At 42.3% G+C, this 20,186-nt stretch overlaps 1 protein-coding gene across 4 annotated transcripts in view; it reads right to left on the reverse strand.

Annotated features, from left to right (window-relative positions):
• Positions 1 to 20,186, reverse strand: part of col14a1a (collagen, type XIV, alpha 1a) — a 122,404-nt gene that overhangs the window by 15,010 nt on the left and 87,208 nt on the right. For all 4 annotated transcript variants that reach the window (XM_052065696.1, XM_052065694.1, XM_052065693.1 and 1 more), the window contains exons 34-40: positions 17,369 to 17,527; positions 16,632 to 16,709; positions 15,719 to 15,805; positions 11,814 to 11,867; positions 8,708 to 8,803; positions 8,291 to 8,344; positions 5,102 to 5,155 (exon numbers count right to left, since the gene is read on the reverse strand). In XM_052065696.1, the coding sequence (XP_051921656.1) occupies positions 5,102 to 5,155; positions 8,291 to 8,344; positions 8,708 to 8,803; positions 11,814 to 11,867; positions 15,719 to 15,805; positions 16,632 to 16,709; positions 17,369 to 17,527 (582 nt within the window). The remainder of the gene's footprint in view (positions 1 to 5,101; positions 5,156 to 8,290; positions 8,345 to 8,707; positions 8,804 to 11,813; positions 11,868 to 15,718; positions 15,806 to 16,631; positions 16,710 to 17,368; positions 17,528 to 20,186) is intronic.

The raw sequence follows: 20,186 nt of genomic DNA on the forward strand, positions 1-20,186 counted from the left end.
AATTATAATCCAACTGGGAAAAAAATGGATCGTTTTGCCTTCCGAACAGTGCCCAGTGCCCTTTCATCACGGACTCTCGCCTTACAGGGCTTTTTTTCAGCCTGTGTGAAGTGAAGCCAACGCAAAGCAATACAACTGCTCAAATATTGAACACAGCTGAAGATACAAGCCCCCAGGTATTCGAATGAACTAGCCTACGAGTTCTGCTTACGTGTTTTGGCTTGCTTATGATGTTGAAGCCTATTTGGTGAGACAAAGATGGCTGGGAACATTCCCTACAGTGCTTCTTTTTAGGAGGCAGCTACGGTATCAAGGGGATATTCATTGCTCCAAATGAAAACAATCGCTCCAACAGCACTTTGTACATTCTTCGCGCAGTAACAAATCACGGTCTTAGAGTGAGAGGCACCCAGGAGTCAAGCATTCTAGCAATCACCCGGACCAAACCACTAAAGACACACTGGAGAAGCTAAACTCACATCTCACAATTCCTCCAAAATGTGTTCATACGCAACAAGAAAAATCCACTTTGTGTATCGATACAAAGTCTACAAACATTCTCTATGAAGTGGACAAGTGTAACCGGGATTGTGAAACCACTGGCCTCACCAGCAAGACTCTTCAGTGTAGCCAATTTATGAAATGTTCAACTTTAAATTCCATCATTAACTTCAGCTTTACAGCTGACATGCCCTCAACAAACATCCAGTAGAACTATGTAACCAAAGTTCTCTCTGTAGGATTTTACCGGGGGCTCAACAAAACTTGTGTTTGTACACTTTGGGTAAAAACTGTGGAATAACAATCCAGTGCACCTTGTTTGCTATTTGTGGTCGACCTCTTGAATTTTTTTCCTATGCCTTATGGTATTGTTTTTCCTTGTGTCCTCCTCATTGTCCAATGCCTATTGTCCGGCAATAAATTAGAGTTTGGTCTCACTGGACCATCCGTGGACGCATCCATGTGTTGAAAATGTTGCCATAAAAGTGAAATCTATCAATACAGTATAGAGGTGTCTTTTTCAGCTCTTACAGTATGCATTTCCCCCCAAAAAATTAATTTACTACTTCAAATCAAACAACACGTAAAATTAATGGAGCCTTCTTTTAATATTAATATTTCACACACATCGAACTTGCTAAGCAATATGTTAAGCTCAAGGTTGCACCCAATTTGGGAATGCAGGTGCCCTAATTTTACAATAGTGCAACTGCCAAAAATCTGAGGTGTGGGGAGGGAGCGGGGGGGGGGGGTGGTCACCTCTACTCCAAAACCTCACTCTGGGACCATCATAGTGAAATTAAACAATGTGGGACAATATCATTGCGGTCGGAGGGATTAAGAGCTACGCAACACAGCCAGCTTCCGATAGCGGCTAAAAAAGAGTAACAAGGAAGCAAGGACATTTTTGTGTGTGCGTGTGGGTTGCATCGATCGTGTTCACCACTCCTAAGATCGTAATCATAGCCTTCATACTGGCAAATAAGCTATAAAACATCCTAATTGCTAAGCTAACCTCAGACTGACACGGCTTGCACTAGATCTCATTGCTGCACTTTAACTGCAGGATGATGTAGAAGATCTTGGGTTGTAATGTTTCATATAAATGCTATTTTTGATAAATACAGAATGTATCTGTCCTGGGTACGACGTTAAACTGCATCCAACTGGTCCTCTAGGTTGGGGGTTGGGCGTGAAGTTAACAACCTCACCCTGTAAAAGAAAAACCTGTTACAGAAACGACGAGAGGAAGGCATTCCGGTAAACCACAGCGAAGAAGAGACGGCACATCCTTGGATGTATCTATGATGGGGCTGGGTGAAATCCAGCAGGAAGCCCGACACCTGATGACCCCGATCTTTGGAACCAAAACCAACACCAGAGTAGGCACCTGGAATGTGCACACAATGTTCCAGTCTGGTTGCATGGACCAGGTGCTGAAGAATATGAGGGACTATCGCCTGGACATCTTAGGCGTTAGTGAAATGAGGTGGACGGGGCAAGGGCGCCTCATGGTTAATGGAGCAACTTTTCTGTACTCTGGGAAGCAAGACCACCATTCCCATGGAGTCGGCATCATCCTCTCCATTAGTGCAGCAAAAGCATTGATTGGATGGAAGCCGGTGAATGAACGGATTGTTACAGCAAGGCTCTACACCAGATATGCCAAAGCAACCATCGTACAAGTCTATGCCCCAACCGAAGCTGCCTCAGCGGACGATAAAGACACCTTCTACAACCAGCTCCAGACCGTGCTTGAGGAGATCCCCAGACATGACATCAAAATGCTGATTGGAGACTTCAACGCAAAACTGGATAATGACAGAAGGGGCCTGAATGCCACAGTTGGACCACATGGGTCTGCGAGCTCCACGAACGACAACGGGGAGAGGCTGTTGATACTAACCAGTACCAACGGCCTCAGCATTGGCAACACCTTTTTTGAGCAGAAGTGGATCCACAAAGTAACCTGGGTTTCACCTGGTGGCGGGACCCGGAACGAACTGGACTACATCTGCATCAACACAAGGTGGCGCTCGTCATTGCTCGACGTTCGCTCCTACAGAGGTGCAGATGTGGGTTCAGACCACTTCCTTGTGGTGAGTAAAATCAAGCTGAAGCTGAAGAAGGTGAAAAAGGTGCAGCCCAAGAGACCTTACGCAGTGGACAAGCTAAAGAATAAAAACCTCTCAGAAAGCTTCTGTGAGGAGTTGAGTAGGAAGCTCAAGGTATCACAACACCTTGCAAACATTGAGGAGCAGTGGAGTATGTTCTCTTGTGCCATTGCTGAAACTGCAGAAGCAGTTATAGGCAGAAGGACGGGTACCAACAAAGAGAGATGGATAACAGACAACACCTGGAAGTTGATTGATAAAAGGAAAGTGGCCAAGATAAAATGAGAACAAAAGAGGAGGCTCCGGAGCTGGAGGATGGAAGACGAGGAGTACAGACGCTTGGACAGGGCAGTGAAGAAGAGTTGCAGGAAGGATAAAAGACAGTGGCTAGAAGAGAAAGCAAGAGAGGCACAGGAAGCAGCAGAGAACAACAACACAATGACCCTATACAAGATCGTGCGGGAGCTAACCAACTCCAGGAGCAGCTCTAGCGTGCCAATCATGAGCAAGGATGGCAGGACACTTCTAAGTGACGAGGAGCAAGAAGCAAGATGGCTGGAACACTTAAGGGAGGTTCTCTTCAATTTCGATCAAGAGACACAAGCTCAAGCTCTAAATATTACATCGAAAGAGATATCCGAGACTGAGGTTGCCAGAGCAATCAAGGGCCTTAAGAACAACAAGGCACCGGGACTCGATGAGGTAGCTGCCGAGCTGTTGAAACATGGCCAAGATGCTGTTGTGGAGAGCCTTACCCACCTGTTCAACCTGATTTGGCATGCTGAAGAGGTTCCTGCCGACTGGAGACGTGGGGTCATTGTCACGCTCCCTAAGAAGGGAAACCTCGCAGACTGCAATAACTGGCGGGGCATTACACTGCTGTCAATCCCCAGCAAGGTATTCTGCAGTGTTCTGCTACATCGCCTTAAAGATGAAGAGGACAACATCTTGAGGGAAGAGCAAGCCGGTTTCAGGAAGGGAAGGTCGAACAGATCTTTACCCTTCGAAACATCATAGAGCAGTGCCAAGAACTTCAGATACCACTCATGATCAACTATATCGATTTCAAGAAAGCCTTCGACAGCATCCACCGGGAGTCACTGTAGCAGATCATCCAGCTGTATGGTGTACCCCTCAAGTACATCAACATCTCCAGGTCATTGTACCACAGCTAAACCTGTTGTGTTAAAACCAACAGTGGCACAACTGATGATTTTGACATTGTCACTGGTCTAAGACAGGGTTGCATTCTGTCACCCCTACTCTTTATCATCATAATTGACTTTGTGATGAGGAAGTCCATCACAGGAGCAAAAGTTGGTATCAAGTGGGGAGGGAGCAGACTAGCTGACCTGGAATTTGCAGATGATTTGGCTCTGTTAAGTCACACCCGGTCCACACTCCAGGAGTTGACCAACAATCTGCATGAGCACGAAGTTAAGGTCGGTTTACGAATTAGCCAGGAAAAGACCAAGGCCATGGCCATTGGACAGCACCAACACCTTCAACCACTTACTCTACACCAACATGACATAGAGTACATTGACAGCTTCACATATCTTGGGGGTAACATCTCAAATACAGGTGGTGTGGAGAAAGACGTCAACAGTAGACTTGGTAAAGCTGCGGGAGTGTTCCAACGGCTCCGCAACATCTGGTCATCGAAAGCCATCACTATGACCACCAAGCTACGCCTCTATATGTCAGTGGTTATCCCAACAGCGATTAACGCCTATGAGACATGGATGAAGACAGCCAACATTACCAACAAGTTAGATGTCTTCCATCTGCGTTGCCTGAGATCCATCCTGAGGACCTAATGGAGAGACTACATCACCAACGAGGAGGTGATGAAGAAGGCAGGAGTGGCTGAACTGTCAGACATTGTAAGGAGAAGGAAAATGATCGGCCACGTACTCCGACTGCCGAGAGAGACCGGCAACTGTGGCCATGGACTGGATGCCAGAGGGTGGAAAGCGGAAGAGAGGTAGGCCAAAGAAGACGTGGAGACAGATTGCCAAAGAAGACCTCAGTGAGATGGGTGTCAGCTGGCTGGCATGGAGCAAGAAGGGTCGCCAGTGACCGGAACAAATGGAGGAAACTCGTCGCCCAATGTTCCAACTAGGAACGGGCGGAACTAACTAACTAACTAACAGAATGTATGTTCTTCTCTGATGTGACATTATGACGTTATATTGTGATGAGGCACAATCTCGGCACAGCTGTGTTGTGAGCAAACGTTTAATTACACTTCTGGTAAACACATCGGTCTCTAGAAATAGCGAATCATCACTCCCACTGTCAAGGAATAGAGATTCATAGCTCCCGTTGGGACATGGACAAAAATACAGCAGGGATAACCAACCAAGATAAAGAACGTTGCTAATGATAATCAGGCTAAATGTTGATTTCAAATTCATTTATGTGAAAGTCTGAAATGATTAAAAACAATTTCTGCTATGTCCTAGTAACAAAAGATGCCTTACTCTGGCTCCAGGGGGACCATCCCTACCTGGGGAACCCTGGTTTCCAGGAACACCCTAAACATGAAACAAACAAACAGAATTTTAATCATCATTGCAAAAGATTGCTGTCATTTAACAGTTTCCTAACTTTTATTGAATCTGGGCACATATTTTACATAAGAAAAATCTCAGCACACAGAGCCTTATAAAAAAAAAAAATCACAAAATATCCTGAACACCGCAATAACGCTGATCTCGTTTCAATTTACGAACAATGTAATTAGTGTGAAATGTTGGCCTTTTTAGTTGAACACAAAGCTATCATTTTGTTTTACGAGTGGCAACAGGTGGACCAATAGGTGAATTGGACCTAGTGGAGGAAATTTGAATTGTTCTGTCTGTCAGTGTTGCTAGAATGGCGACATGGAGAAAGAAAAATCATCACTGTTGGGTTTCAGTGGATTTGCTCATGAACAAAATGGAGTGCGGAATGGAATGTGTGATTGTCGGGCGATGAAACAACTCTCTGTTTTCCATCAAATGGAATCTGAGCGCCGTGATTATTACTGTATTAATATTGTTTAAATTATCAATGAGAAAAAAAAATGTCCCGTGTGGAAAGATTATTATGATTTGCAATTATTTTCTTGTGCATACTAGAAGCTTAACAGTATCAAGCAAGCAATTTATTTCCATAGTAAACATTCCATGTAAACAACACGTTTTTGTATCAATTATTTAAAAATAAAGTTCACGTTCAATAATGTCGTTCATAACTCAAATCATGTCATGGAAAATATCCAAATCTTCTGCACAAGTTGAAAATACACATCAGATGATGAAATATGACATATTCAAAATAAGATGAATGTCATTATTCTAGTTTCTAGCTGTTCATTGTGGCAGCATTTTCTTTCCTATCAAACTGGAGAAAGTAGCGATGCCGATGACAAGGTTACATTTTGGTGTCATGGTCTTGACTGAAGCCACGGATGGAGGAAGGAATGAAGATTGAGAAGAAAGAAAAAGAGAAAAGGAAAGGGGGAGAGGGAGAGAGAAAGAGAGAGAGAAATTGCTCTATTGGTGCCATATTTCCTTTCGCGCTTCAAAAATGAAGCCATCATGAAAGCACACACGCACGCACACACACACACACACACACACACACACACACACACACACACACACACACACACACACACACACACACACACACACACACACACACACGCACGCACGCACACATGAATACACATCCCTATTCTTTTATCACATTATTCCAAGGTAACATTTTAACTTTGGTAACATAGGTCGCAATAAAAGGATGAATGCCATTTATTGCTTGGAAATGTTTTTCATTCAACATTTACAGTAATTCTGACTTTACTACTGCAGTAGCACAGGTTAGTGACAGACACGGACCGTTTCAAACTTAATATACAAATTCGGGTTATGATACCACTTTTGTAAATGAATAGCGTCGTCAAACGAGGACACTGTTCAGCTTGTTGGTTGCTTTAGATGAGGTCATTATCAACAGGAAACCATTTGTTATCCAAGTACTCAAAGCAGAGATTCAAACTCAGCACTCTTGAGTTTAGTGTTGGGTAAGTGTCAGCTAGGGAGCCCACTTTCCATAAATGCTCTTTCTAAACTGAATCTTATGTCAAACAAAGATGATAAGCACCGTTTATGTGGGACTCACAGTGCTCACAGAAGCCATCCCAGATTAATATTTAATTTGCTCTGGCAAGACAGTAACAGATAATACTAACTTTAGGACTTGAATAATTACTGTACATTACTGTAATGATTCACTTATGTGAATCATTCCTACTCATCTGGGAGTTTCAATGGTAAAGTCGATTTCATCCAGCACCACTTTTTTCTGCCTCACAAGATGGATAAAATGGAATTTATTGAAGGGAACTATCACAGCACATCATGTACTGTACGAACTACCGGTATATGAACACGTTTTTTTTAAAGCGGCGAAGCCATTAAATCTTGTTTTTTTTTTTTTTTATGGACGTCTGTCTGCATGCTGCGGGGACTTCACTAATAATTCATGGGATGCACATTTATATTCATCATGCATGCATGCACATGCAAATACACAGAGAAGAATAATTTATAGACGGTCACAGCTGGGTTTCAGTTGATTTGTTCATGACCAAAATGGAGTGAGGAATGAAACACATGATTGTTGGGCAGCAGATGAAACAACTCTGTTTTTCTTACATCCAAAAGATTTAGAGCTTGATTTTCTTAACAGCCGTGAATCTGCACGGCGCAAATCAAACCTTGCGCGCAGGCAGGTTGGACCCCGTGTTGATAATTTTGCAAACAAGCACAGGTTTTTGAAGCCAAAAGAGGCCGACTCTGATTAAATGCGACACACAAATGGCGTGCTGACTATGTCGGCATGGCAAAACGCAGACATGAGTGAAGCAGGCACATTCATTCATTCATTTCCGAACCTGTTGCCAGCCAATCAATCTCAGGGGACACAGAGACGAACAACCATCCGCGCTCACACTCACACCTGGCGGCAATTGTGCATGTTCAATCAGCCTGCCATGCATGTTCTTGGAATGTGGGAGGAAAAGGGAGTACCCGGAGAAAACCCACGCAGGCCCGGGGAGAACATGCAAACTCCACACAGGGAGGCCGAAGCTGGAATTGAACCATGACCTCTGCACTGTGAGGTTGACACGCTAAGCACTGGACCACCGGGCTGCCTGAAGCAGGCACATGTGGCTCCCAAAAATCTGCGCTATAAAGTTTTCATTTGGAGACAACCCCCTTCCCCCGATTGTTGACCAGCCAGTGGAATGATTTTAAAATATATAATAATAAACATAATAATAATAGACTCAATGTATTGATTTCTACAATGATTAGCGGTTTTGATGTCCGCTGCTCTCATATCCATGAATGAAATACGTCTTGACATATTCCACACACGTATGTGGCGCTCGTTGACTGTTCCGTCTGTGCTCCAATCAAATTGACTGATATTTCATTAAGCCAAACTTTCGACTTTCTGCCATTGCTGCGGCGGCTCGCCCAGCTTGGCAGAGACCAGTCTGACAAAACAGGCATTGTACTGGCTCAAAAACCAGAATTTGCCAGCATTTGCACCCCACTGCAGATGCGCTCTCTGTCAAAAGGCCACGATGTTTTCGAATGATGCAGAACATCTCTTACCATTGGGCCGGCTGGGCCAATCTCTCCCGTTTCTCCCTTCTCCCCAGCAGCCCCCTGCAATACAAACAGTGTTCCACATGTCCTTGTGTCTAGAGTGATAGCGGTCATCGCGATCGATGTGGGACCAAAGAAACCAACATCAGTTTTCTTCATAAAGTTTTCCCTTAACGCAAGTGAGTTTTGGACTCATGCCTACAAATGTCTGGCAGGATCTCCTTTGACAGTTTATGCTGGCAGGTGCTTGAAAACAGGCACAATGTGATCTTTCGCCCAGTTTGCAAACTTTTTTTGTTGTTGTGTCATTTCACATGCATTTATAATCAATAATACAATCTTAAACATGTAATGTGGGATTTATCTAATATCGGACAAGCATATAATTTTTGGTAAGTACCAAGCACATCAACCAACTCTTACTTGAGGCCCTTGAATGGAGAGGCCACTGGGTCCCTGAGGACCTGGTGGTCCTGGTGGTCCAGCAGAGCCAGCTTCTCCTACAGGCCCTTGAAGACCCTACAAAGAGAAACCAAGAGTGTTTGCTATATTTCATGACCCACACTTTTACTCTGCAGCTAAAATAAGAAGCACATTTGGGTAATTTAGATTTTTATTTTATTTTTTTTGGCTGAGTGGCAGCACGGCAGTAGACTGGCTAGCACGTGAGCCTCATGCTGCAGATTGGAATCCGGCCCGGGTCTTCGTGTGTGGAGTTTGCATGTTCTCTCCATGCCTGTGTGGGCTTTCTCTGGGTACTCCGGTTTCTTTCCACATTCCAAAATCATGCATGGTTGATTGACGGCTCTAAATTGTCCATTGATGTGAATGTGAGTGTGAATGGTTGTTTGTCTTTGTGTGTCATGCGATTGGCTGGCAACCAGTTCATGGTGTCCCCTGCCTGCTGCCAGAAGACAGCTGGGATATTCCTAACGCGACCCTCGTGAGGATAAGCGGATCATATGATAAATAAAAAGAACAACAATGTAAACTAAAATCAAATCTAATCTGTCATTTTTATCACCATCAACCCAGTCCATGGGAATGTGCTGGTGGTGGGATGAAGTTAACAGAACAGTCGACCTCTTAAAATACCTTGGCGGAGGCTGCAGTGGTTAGAATGTTATGAAGCAATTGTGATCTTGCAGGCGAGTATGTGTGCGGCATATGAATGTGCCAGTAGCACCGTGAAATTCACACATAACGCATATTATCAGCATGGAAGAAGAAGAAATGTCCTTTATTCCGCCTCGGGTGCATTCTTGGGAATTTTGAGAAAGATTCTTGGGTGGGCCATCTTATGTTCATCGCTTTTTCACTCAGTCCAATAGCAATATTTTGTCATTGACTTACCGAAAGGCCACCCTGCTTGACTGAGCACAAGTGGTAGGACGAACCATACCCAAAACGTGTTTTCATGTCAGACTAAAGGGCCACGATATGGATGGGGTCACGGAACAGCCAAAGTCTTTCCACAGCTGGATTCTTAGTTACACTGCACCATAGTGTAAATACTGTGTACACAATATAGGACCAACTGTAACAGTGTCATTGGGTTTGTAACTTCCATGCTCATTAGGTAACACCCAGGCTCAATAGTTTCTTACCCATGTACATTTTATTATTATAGTATTATTATTTTTTTGGTAACTATTATTATTATATGCGTGTTTATTATTTTACTTTATGTTAACTGTTTTGTAAAGCGCTTTGTTACAGCTGCCGCTGTTGTGAAAGCGCTATATAAATCAGCATGTATTGTATTGTATTGTATGGGATCCTTTAGATCGGTAACGTACCATTTTTGCCGTCACGTGTGGCTGGAAATGTTACTGATATGCTGTGTGTGACAGCAAAGTCCGTCACACACCGTACAAATCAGCTGAAAAATGACAGTTGGCAAATCAAACACGCACATTCTGCAGTTTGATGTCTAGGCACCCTGCGACGTTACATGGCGAGCCTCTATAGACTTTTGAGGCTGAATGTACAGCATATTGTACTTTATCACTTTGATTAAACCACTAAAGGACAGAAAAACAGTTAAGGAAGACGAGGCTTACGACAGAGAGAGGACGTTCATGTGAATAAAAGCTAAGCGCTGACTGCCAGAATGAAAATGTACAGTAATCAATTCTGTATGACTACCGGTACTTGCTTTATGGGGTGGTGTCTAGGTTGAAATAGTGCGTGTCCACAAGGTAAGAGTTGCAATGAGTGTTTGATGGATTAAATTCAGATTCTTGTAGCTCCTGAAATATGGCATTTACTTGATTGCTCTGTGAAGAAGTGTGTGAGGATTCGTGTTTGGTGATGTGTTATTTATTGTCTATCAGCTCGGTGAACTTGGTTCACAATCTGGGCTCTGCTTCCATTCGTAGAAGCAGGAAGCCAAATAACACTTGTTGCTGAGTGAGGCAGAATAGGATCCAGACCATGGGCTGCCTTTCTCACAAAAACCGGGCTAGCCATTAGTCGCGCGCATAAGAAAGATCCACCTCTAAAATGAGCCAATTTCAACACTGAAATTGGCTCAATTTCATTAAATCCGGCTATAATTCTTGATATTTGGGGGAATTTTGACAAACCCAGGAACTGTTTTTAATTGTAAAGCAAATGCACACAATCTTCTTATCTTAGCTAGAGTGAAACAAAACTCAGTTTGAAAGTGAGACGTCTGCTTTCTGTCTTTTCTGAAGTGACAATTATTGCCGTGCTTCAAAAACAAAAAAGGGGATGTTCTTCTTGAGCATTTCACATCCCTCCTTTGACCACATCAACAGGCAGTAGATGGGGGCTGTTCTATCCTTGGAGAGCAAGTTTGGAACAAACATATGGAGAATGTATAGTCAGCAAGTATGTGACAACACTGCTGAGAGATGTTGTGGGTGTTTTTATTGATCCTCACTTAGGTGTTACTTATGGGAGGGCTTTGTCATCCCCCTCTAGCATTGTACGTCCACGTATTGTCTTCGACTCATTAAAAAGTCACCGAGCCACTTCCTTCATTTTTTAGCACATTTAATAAGCTACCAGTCAACCCTTCGGCGTAAAGGAGTTTACAAATTGCATTCCCTAATGATGCAGCATACGATGTCTATTCAACAAATTAGTTCTCAAATGGTAATAAGAATTCATTACGGTTAGTGTTTTACTTGTTCTTTTTTTCAGGGTGAAGACAGATTATCACAGCACACGAGCTACGACTCTTTTCTTCGATGCCAGTATAAGGCCGGTGAAATGAAATCGGTGTTTTTGCGACATCGGTTATTAAATCTATCCGTTTGAAAATGATATTGGAATTTTTTTGAAATAAAAATTGTATTTGTCAACATGAAACCAACCTAATTTGATTCATCCTAAAACGTGGAGTTACTCAGATGGTCATTTTTCAAATGATGTAATTTTTTGGTGCGGACGCCGTGTGCACACACAAAAAAGATGGTAACAGCTTCATTTGTTTGTCTGGTGAAGCAAAGCATTAAAGGCGTCTCGCACGGCACCGAAAACATATTGGACTTTTACTCACCGTCACTCCAGGTTCTCCCCTGTCTCCTCGTGTTCCTCGTATCCCTGGACCACCCTGAAACACACCACAGCATAACATATAGTATCATGATTCCCCTAAGAAAGGCCACATTGCATTTGTACAATGGACAGCTGCGCCAAGGCATTTGTTGATGAGGTAACATCCCAAAAGATTCAAAAGTGTGAAAAAAGTAAATGTAAAACACAAGGCAAAGATTAATTCCTACAATGATCCGGTTTCAACTATGCTTCCTCAATAACTCAGCAAAAATGTCACTTTAATGCTCTTAGTATTGAGTGGTATCCACAAGGAAAGTCTCAGTCCAGCAAACTTTCGGCAGACTGTAGTTTCAACTTGTCCCTGAAGCTATAAATTATTCTACTTGGAAGAAATTACTTCCTCTTGTAAAAACTCCTTCCAACTGTAGATTCATATTTGCTTTGATAGACGAATAGTGTCTATTTACTGAACAAAATAATCCACAAATACTCAATTGATTTGGAAGGACTCTGGGTGACAAAATGAATTATTTTTTGGATTGCTCATGGGTCTTGAATCATCAAAATCTGAAAACAGTACTACTGCAGTACTAATAAGGTAAGCATTGGTCACTTTTTAAACCTTGGCTTTTTGGAAGGTTCTGGTCAGGATAAAGACGTTCCCAAACAAATTAACTTGGCTGCTTTGTTTGATCCCCTATCGATTTGGAATGCACTTGACAGCCTACATTATGTAATTTCATGTGGACTGATCTCTCGGCTGCGAAACGCTCCAGTGAGAGTTGGAGGGCCCTGTTTGAGAGCCCCACACTCTCGCAGCCGAGTGTGAAGCGGTTGGGATGAAGATCAGCACCTCCAAATCTGAAACCATGGTCCTCAGTCGAAAAAGGGTGGAGTGCCCCCTGCGGGTCGGGGCGGAGATCTTGCCCCAAATGGAGGAGTTCAAGTATCTTGGGGTCTTGTTCACGAGTGGGGGCAGAAGGGAGCGGGAGATCGACAGGAGGATTGGTGCAGCGTCTGTTGTGATGCGGACGTTGTATCGGTCTGTCGTGGTGAAGAAAGAGCTGAGCAAAAGGGCGAAGCTCTCAATTTACCGGTCGATCTACGTTCCAACTCTCATCTATGGTCACGAGCTATGGGTCGTGACCGAAAGAACGAGATCCCGGTTACAAGCGGCCAAAATGAGTTTTCTCCGCAGGGTGTCCGGGCTCTCCCTTAGAGATAAGGTGAGAAGCTCGGTCATCCGGGAGGGGCTCAGAGTCGAGCCGCTTCTCCTCCATATCGAGAGGAGCCAGATGAGGTGGCTTGGGCATCTGATTCGGATGCCTCCTGAGCGCCTCCCCGGTGAGGTGTTCCGGTCATGCCCCACCGGGAGGAGACCCAGAGGAAGACCCAGGACACGCTGGAGAGACTATGTCACCCAGCTTGCCTGGGAACGACTCGGGATCCCCCGGGGAGACCTGGACAAAGTAGCTAGGGAGAGGGAAGTCTGGGCTTCCCTGCTAAAGCTGTTGCCCCCGCGACCCGGCCCCGGATAAGCGGTAGATGATAGATGGATGGATGGATGTGGACTGATGATGTAAAACGTCCTGAGCAAGAACACATCACCACTGTGAAGTGGGTACTTCCAGATCGTGTCCGTGTGTGACCCCACACAACCAGCCCTCCCCATCCTATAGTCGTCTAGCAGTCAAATAGATTTTTAAAATAGAATAAAAAATGATAATAATAATCAATATGTGTTCAAATCACAAATTGAGTTCGACAATGAATAAGGGTTTGTTGCATGCTGTTGTCATATTTATGAATGAAATGATGTACAGGACACCACACAACAGAACGAGGAATCCAACTGCTTGCAGCTCGATCAAATTCTTCAAATTTGCATAACACTACCTGCGCCACAACTTAGACCAGCTTTTAGCTGGTCTAAAGTTTCGTCTACTTCCAGCCACCAAACTGTCAGGTGCGCGGGGGCGTTTATAGAAAACACCCTTGGTCAGGCATGAAGCCCAGCATAGCGCAGCACAGTCTGCCAAATTCCCAAACTAGGTTTGCACTGGCACAAACATTAAGATGCACCACTTTTTTACGCTGGAGCGCACATGCGCTAGCTACACAAATAGAGCCCAGTTATGGGCTGAAATATGTGCCACCAGTAACTAAATCTGAATAATTTATATTTGAATTACAATAGCGAAACTTGAATAAGTGCATTAAAAAAACTGAATCTGAATTAGGTAGATAGGTTTTGCATTGTTTCATCTGAATCTTTACTTGTATTAAAAACTGAATCTGAACTGTATAATTTGAATTTACCGGTAATAATAATAATAATACATTTTATTTATAAGCGCCTTTCAAGACACCCAAGGACACTTTACAATAACAAAAAACACAAAAAAATATGAATGTCTTTGAATGCCTCGCTGAAATTTCACTTGGAAATGTGAAAAAAAGTTATTTTTCTTCTTTTTATTATCTAGTTTAAATCTAATTGAATTTACATGGAATATCACACCCTAATTTAACCACAGTTTAATTTTTGATGGTACGGCGTGTCACCCTGACCAAACTGATATTTTTGGCGTCCTAATTTGAAATAAATGTAACAGGAGCGTTCAAGTACCATAGTGCGTTCTAGTTACTCGCAGACTTTGTTTGCACTTGCAAACTCCAACATTGTAACCATCTCAGATAAACATTCTTCATTATCAAATGACCAATGCATTGTGTTGAAATAAGGTATGGTATGTGGTAAACACACAAACACACATTGGAGCAGAGCGAGTCGGCGACCGGTATGCTGTTGTAACACTAAAAAGATTTATAGCACCATGGCATTCACTGACGGCCACATTCACAATTACAATGTGATTTAAGTCGTCTATTCAAAGCTGTGGGGCCAAACAAACATTGTGAAAAGGAGCCATACAGCAAAAGTACAAGAGAGAGTCAGTGTTCGGATGAAGAGGACGTAAAAGCAAACAACAAGCTGCGCTGTTGTTGGTTTAAGAATAACGAAACATTGGAAATTTAGCATTTACATATATATTGGCTATGTGTCGCTGAATTGCAGTCGGGTTGCAATACAAGCTTCTTAAGTGAGACATAATTAAAGAAAATTAGAAAGACGCTGTCAAATGGACATGTGGAGTCCTCAAATGAGAAAGTGGACCTGATTTGGTTGCACAGGGATGAAAAGTGTGGTGGATCCTAATCTTCTGTGATAAATGGAATCACCGTTTAATTACTCTCTCAAACTAGGGAGTGCCGATGGCGGAGACAGACAAAATGATTGAGAGTTTAGAGTCGTAAACGAAGAGCAGAAAACACAGGCCATATGGAGAATGGAAAGACTGAGCGAGGAGACAGCGATGGACTCATTGAAAAATGACAAAGACGGCAAGAAGTTTGTACAAGTGTTACTTGGAACGTGTGGTCTTTGCTGTCTCTGAAAAACACCTAGACCATCGCATGTTCTGGAAACATTTCTCAAAAGTGATATTAATTCATATAATGTTTGAATAGAAATCAATAATAATAATAATAATAATACATATTATTTCTAAGCGCCTTTCAAGACACCCAAGGACACTTTACAATAACAAAAACACTAAACAATATGGGTTGAGCAACCAAAAAGCGCCATCGTTCACTCAACCCGAAGGTCATTTACCTTCCCCAATGTTCAGAAACCAAATCATTAAAAGGAGATTCCTTAGTGTTGGGTCAAACTAAACTAACCTAACTTCTTGATTTTACTGGCAAAGAATGAAGGCACAGAGGAAAAAAAATAACTTATAAATTAGGGGCAAAGAGAAATAGAATGAACAAATACAAGTTGACTAACAAGACATTCGTAGTCAAATTTAATTCTGAAGCAGAGAAACAAAAGGGACTCACAGGAGCTCCGGTAGGTCCTGGGGGTCCCTTGCTATCTTGAGAACAGGTGCAGGCGTGAGGCATTGAGGGGCACTCCTCTTCAACTCGCTACAACATGAACGCACCAAAAACCAGATTAGGATGATGTGTGTAGCCCACGCAATTCTTCATTCTCATCAATCTTTCATGATAAACAGTATGCTTATCAGTATTGAAAACCCATCTCATCTCATTATTTGGCCATGTGAAAGTCGCATGCCAAATAATTTCCAAATTTATTATTTATCTTTATTTGAAAAGAACACATTTCTCAAAGTCAAATTTTGCAGATTACCATGGCCTGGATGAATGAGAATATATGCAAAGAAAGGAGAGAAAAAAACGTTTAGCAAGTGCATTGGTAACTTTCTACTGCTATTGAGTCAGTACTTTTACACTCACTTGGGGGAAAAAAAAAACCTTCACCACATGCATATAATGCAATGTAATGGATAATAATTTACTCAAAGCCCTCATTCTATTGGGGATTTTCCAATGTATACCCCTCTCACTCTCTCTCTCTCTCTCTCTCTCTCTCTCTCTCTCTCTCTCTCTCTCTCTCTCTCTCTCTCTCTCGCGGGTGTACACGAGAACATAATGGGAATGGGAACATCATCCTCTTGATGCCCATTGCCTGTAATTTGATTTTGTAAATGAAATTAGGTGTGGTTAAACGGCGGTACTGCTTTGCCAGTGGCCATCCCCATTCAAAAGCATTCCAAGTCATTTGGATATCATCTTTGTTTGGTCGTTTTGGTTTTATCATCACTCAGTTTGATCACAAGCACAATTACGGCTCTGATTATCTCAGGCTGTGATATCCGCAAAATGACTGCACATTCAGAGATGACAAGTGTGTGTGTATGTGAGTGTGTGAGTGTGTGTATGTTCTTACCAAAGCTGGCAGTTCACAACACTTATCCCTGCTTGCCCACGACGTACTGCAGATGATATCAAACATCTGGAGCTGAAACTGCAAAGACACCCACGAAACATTAAACAAAGTGTGGTTAGGCTTTTGTGGCCTCAGAGACGTGTGATGTCATGTGAGCATCTTAGGGTTACTGTTAAGTGGATGGGAAAAAAAATCCACTTTTCCTCCTCTTGTGACAATTGTTGTGTGGTTCGTGGCTAATAATGCACTTGTCCATCACGTCCGCTTTTTTACATGCACACACACGTCATTGCAGGATTGCTCTGTTTGATTAAGTTTATTTTTAAATATTCAAGAGTATTTTTTTCTGCATGAGTTTTATTTTAAACTCCGTCCTGTTCAAAATGTTCTTCTTACACTGTCAAAAATGTGTTCGTGATGATTTGATTACATTTTTTAGGATACAGCACAGAAAATGTACCTTTTAATTGTAAACAAATATTTGGATCTCTGTAAGGTCTGCTCAACCATCAAGTATGAAATGAAACAACCAACAAAATCTTTAGTTATATGCTTATTTCTTCTTGATGTGGATGGGTGCACATCTCCTGATCTGGAGGGAGTCTGAAACCCTCCATAAGCATTTGCAGCTGCCTCAATGGCCTCAATGCTATATAACATGCGCATGATTGGCAGACTTAAAGATATAATCAGCAGATGTTAATATGGCGGTAGAACATTCATGACTCCAAACTGACCGAAGCAGAGTTGTCCCCTCTGCCTCGAGACTGCACCATTCGACCCAGGACCTCCACGCCATCCGTGGTGATGTTCCCGGCTGCAGTGATGGCTTTTTCTCCCACAACGGCGCAGTCCAACACCACCTTCACTGCTGTCTTGCTGATGGTTACATGGAGCTAAATAGAAGCGAGCGTTAAATGCATTTGAGCATTAATTAAAACTCCTGAACATAACATTCCACACTTACAAAAGTGAACGATAAATTAAAGGATGTAACACAATAAGATTTTTTTAGTTTGTTTAAATTTGTGATGAGTGGATGAGTAAAAGGTGGATTTGATGGCAACAAGGGCTTGTGAGTCATGTTGATCTCCAAGAGATCAACCACAAGACTGCAGGTTGAAAATAAAGGACTAAATATGAATAAATAAAAGAGCAAATTAGGCTAAAACATCAAATAAACAAAAGCGAGATAAATAAAAAGGTTTGTGTTTGTGATTATTCACAGTCTCAAACATCAACAGCATCGCTTGGTGTTTATAAAGCACCTCGTTTATTTTGGTCTGTCTTATCATTTTCCAGACATGAGACAAATTGCTTTTGCTTCTTCTGCTGAGAGTGATGCATTATCAGTCATATTGCACGTATGATTTTGGGAGGAAATGGGGGAAATTTATTAACTCTGTTGGACTGTGAGAGCAAGAATCCATAACGCCGAGTTATCGGATGATTCTTATCTTGAAAGAGCACAAACACAGCAAAACAAACAGCAAAGAGTGGAAAAAAAGAAATGTAATCAGGGCAAAACGCTACAAAGTTGATTCTGATGTGCCGTTTATTGTGAATACTGATTTTCAATGTGGATCTGAATGTATTACGTTCATTTATATCCCTGAATGCTACATTCAATGTAAATGATTTTTGGTGCACACCACACAGGGAAGCAGACTGTGCAGTTTCCCATCATGTCTGTCTTTGTTTTTGTTTCATCTCCAGCTGGAATGAAGGGTGTTCCCCTCCAGCAGGCGCACCCGTTCCTTAATTGTTCCCAAACCTTGTCCAGTATTAAAGGAACTGCTAAATTGCCTACTCTCTGTTGGATTATTGACCTTGCTTACTGTTTATGTTCAAGTGTTTTCTCAACCGCTCGTTCATAGTTGTTTTGTAAGTATTGGTGTGAGTTAGTCTTTGTGATCTTGTTTTTCATGTAAATTCGACTCTTGCCATTTCCTCTTTGGTTCTGCCTTTTCCTGGCTCCTTGTGACAAGCAATTTTTGTTTGTACTTTGTCGGAGCCTGCATTTCTGGGTTACAGTTTATCTGAGCCTGCATTTTTAGGTTCCTAAAACATTATTTGGTTCAATTTTGAACATTACAGGTCCACAGGAGGACTCAAACTGTAACTGCAGAGCCCTCCCCACAGAGAGGTCATCGGGCGTCGTGTCCGCTCACCAAGATGCTTGTCAGCACCCCCTTGGGGCAGGAATCTCTAAAAGAAAAACAAACTTTTTTTTTCTCTGTCTCTTTAATCATTTTCTTTTATCAAGAAGGTATTTTTGCCAAGAACTAAACTGAGGCTCAGAGGGGATCGAGTCTTTTCTGTTGCTGGTCCCTCTCTCTGGAATGAACTCCCACTGAACATTCGGCAAGCCTCCTCGCTGCCCATCTTTAAAGCCCTCCTCAAAACTCACTTGTATTCTTTGGCGTTCTACTCAGCATGACTTGTTCTTGATTTTACTGCTTGGTGCTTTCTACCGCCTTTATTACCGATTTGTCTTACTGTTTATTGTGTATGTTAAATCGCTCCATGTACAGCACTGTCTATGCAGTGATGGCTGTTTGAAAGTGCTCTATAAATACTGTTGATTTGACTTGACTTGACTTGGGAAATATGAATGCTTGTTTAACAGTGCTATATTTAAAATATGAATGTATGGTGTGAGTTTGTCTGATCTTATCTCACCCAATCTTGCCAATATTTTCAGAGGTTGAAGTGAAGATTAGTAGAGACATAAATAAATGCTGGTGATGATGGACTGTGGTTTGTGGACATCAGGCGACATTAAGTACGTGTTTAAGACCTCTAGCGCATTTACAGGATGGCAAGTGAGGAGGGACACAATACATCGGGGACAGCCAATGAACCCTTTTCATAAAAGACATCCAAAATGAGGATCAATTTTCTTTTCCTCTCTCAAATTTTTGTGTTGCAGACACCACCTTGAGCAGCGTGGCCCAATATGTCAGCAGGTCGCCATATTGGATGTGACCATCATATTCACCATAAATAATAGTCAAATTGAGTTAGAATGACATCATGCAAGCAAAAGCAATGGTTTGGAATTAATAATGGCTTGTGATACATCTCCAAGGAGCAAGTGACCAAAGCATGTTGACAAATCGCTTCACTTTGCCACATCCAATACAGCTACGGCAACTCAAAGTGCTTGCCTCTCAAGAATATAGACTGGGAGTGGCGGTGCTCTGCGAATATAGTAGAGTCGCATCAAAAAATATGGAGCAAAGTCACTTCTGTCTGTAGGATATTTCAATAACATTAACTGACCACAGCCCCCCATGCATTTCATGGCTAAGGTCTGAGCTAACCACCACCCCATAAAATGTGGAAGAACAAAATAAATTAGACACCAAAAGAGTCTCTGATAAAAACAAATTCTTTTTAGCGTGCAATAACTCAATGTGCCTTATGTAAAATAGTCTCCTTGGCTATTTTGCACCTGGTCTTCATCCATAAAGCCGTGATGTCAAATGATAAGTTAAATGATTGGAAATGTTCCTCTTTTAGAGAATTGATGGTTTAAGATTAAGGTTATAG

This window comes from Hippocampus zosterae, chromosome 5 (assembly GCF_025434085.1).
Source record: "Hippocampus zosterae strain Florida chromosome 5, ASM2543408v3, whole genome shotgun sequence".
Classification (NCBI taxonomy): Eukaryota; Metazoa; Chordata; class Actinopteri; order Syngnathiformes; family Syngnathidae; genus Hippocampus; species Hippocampus zosterae.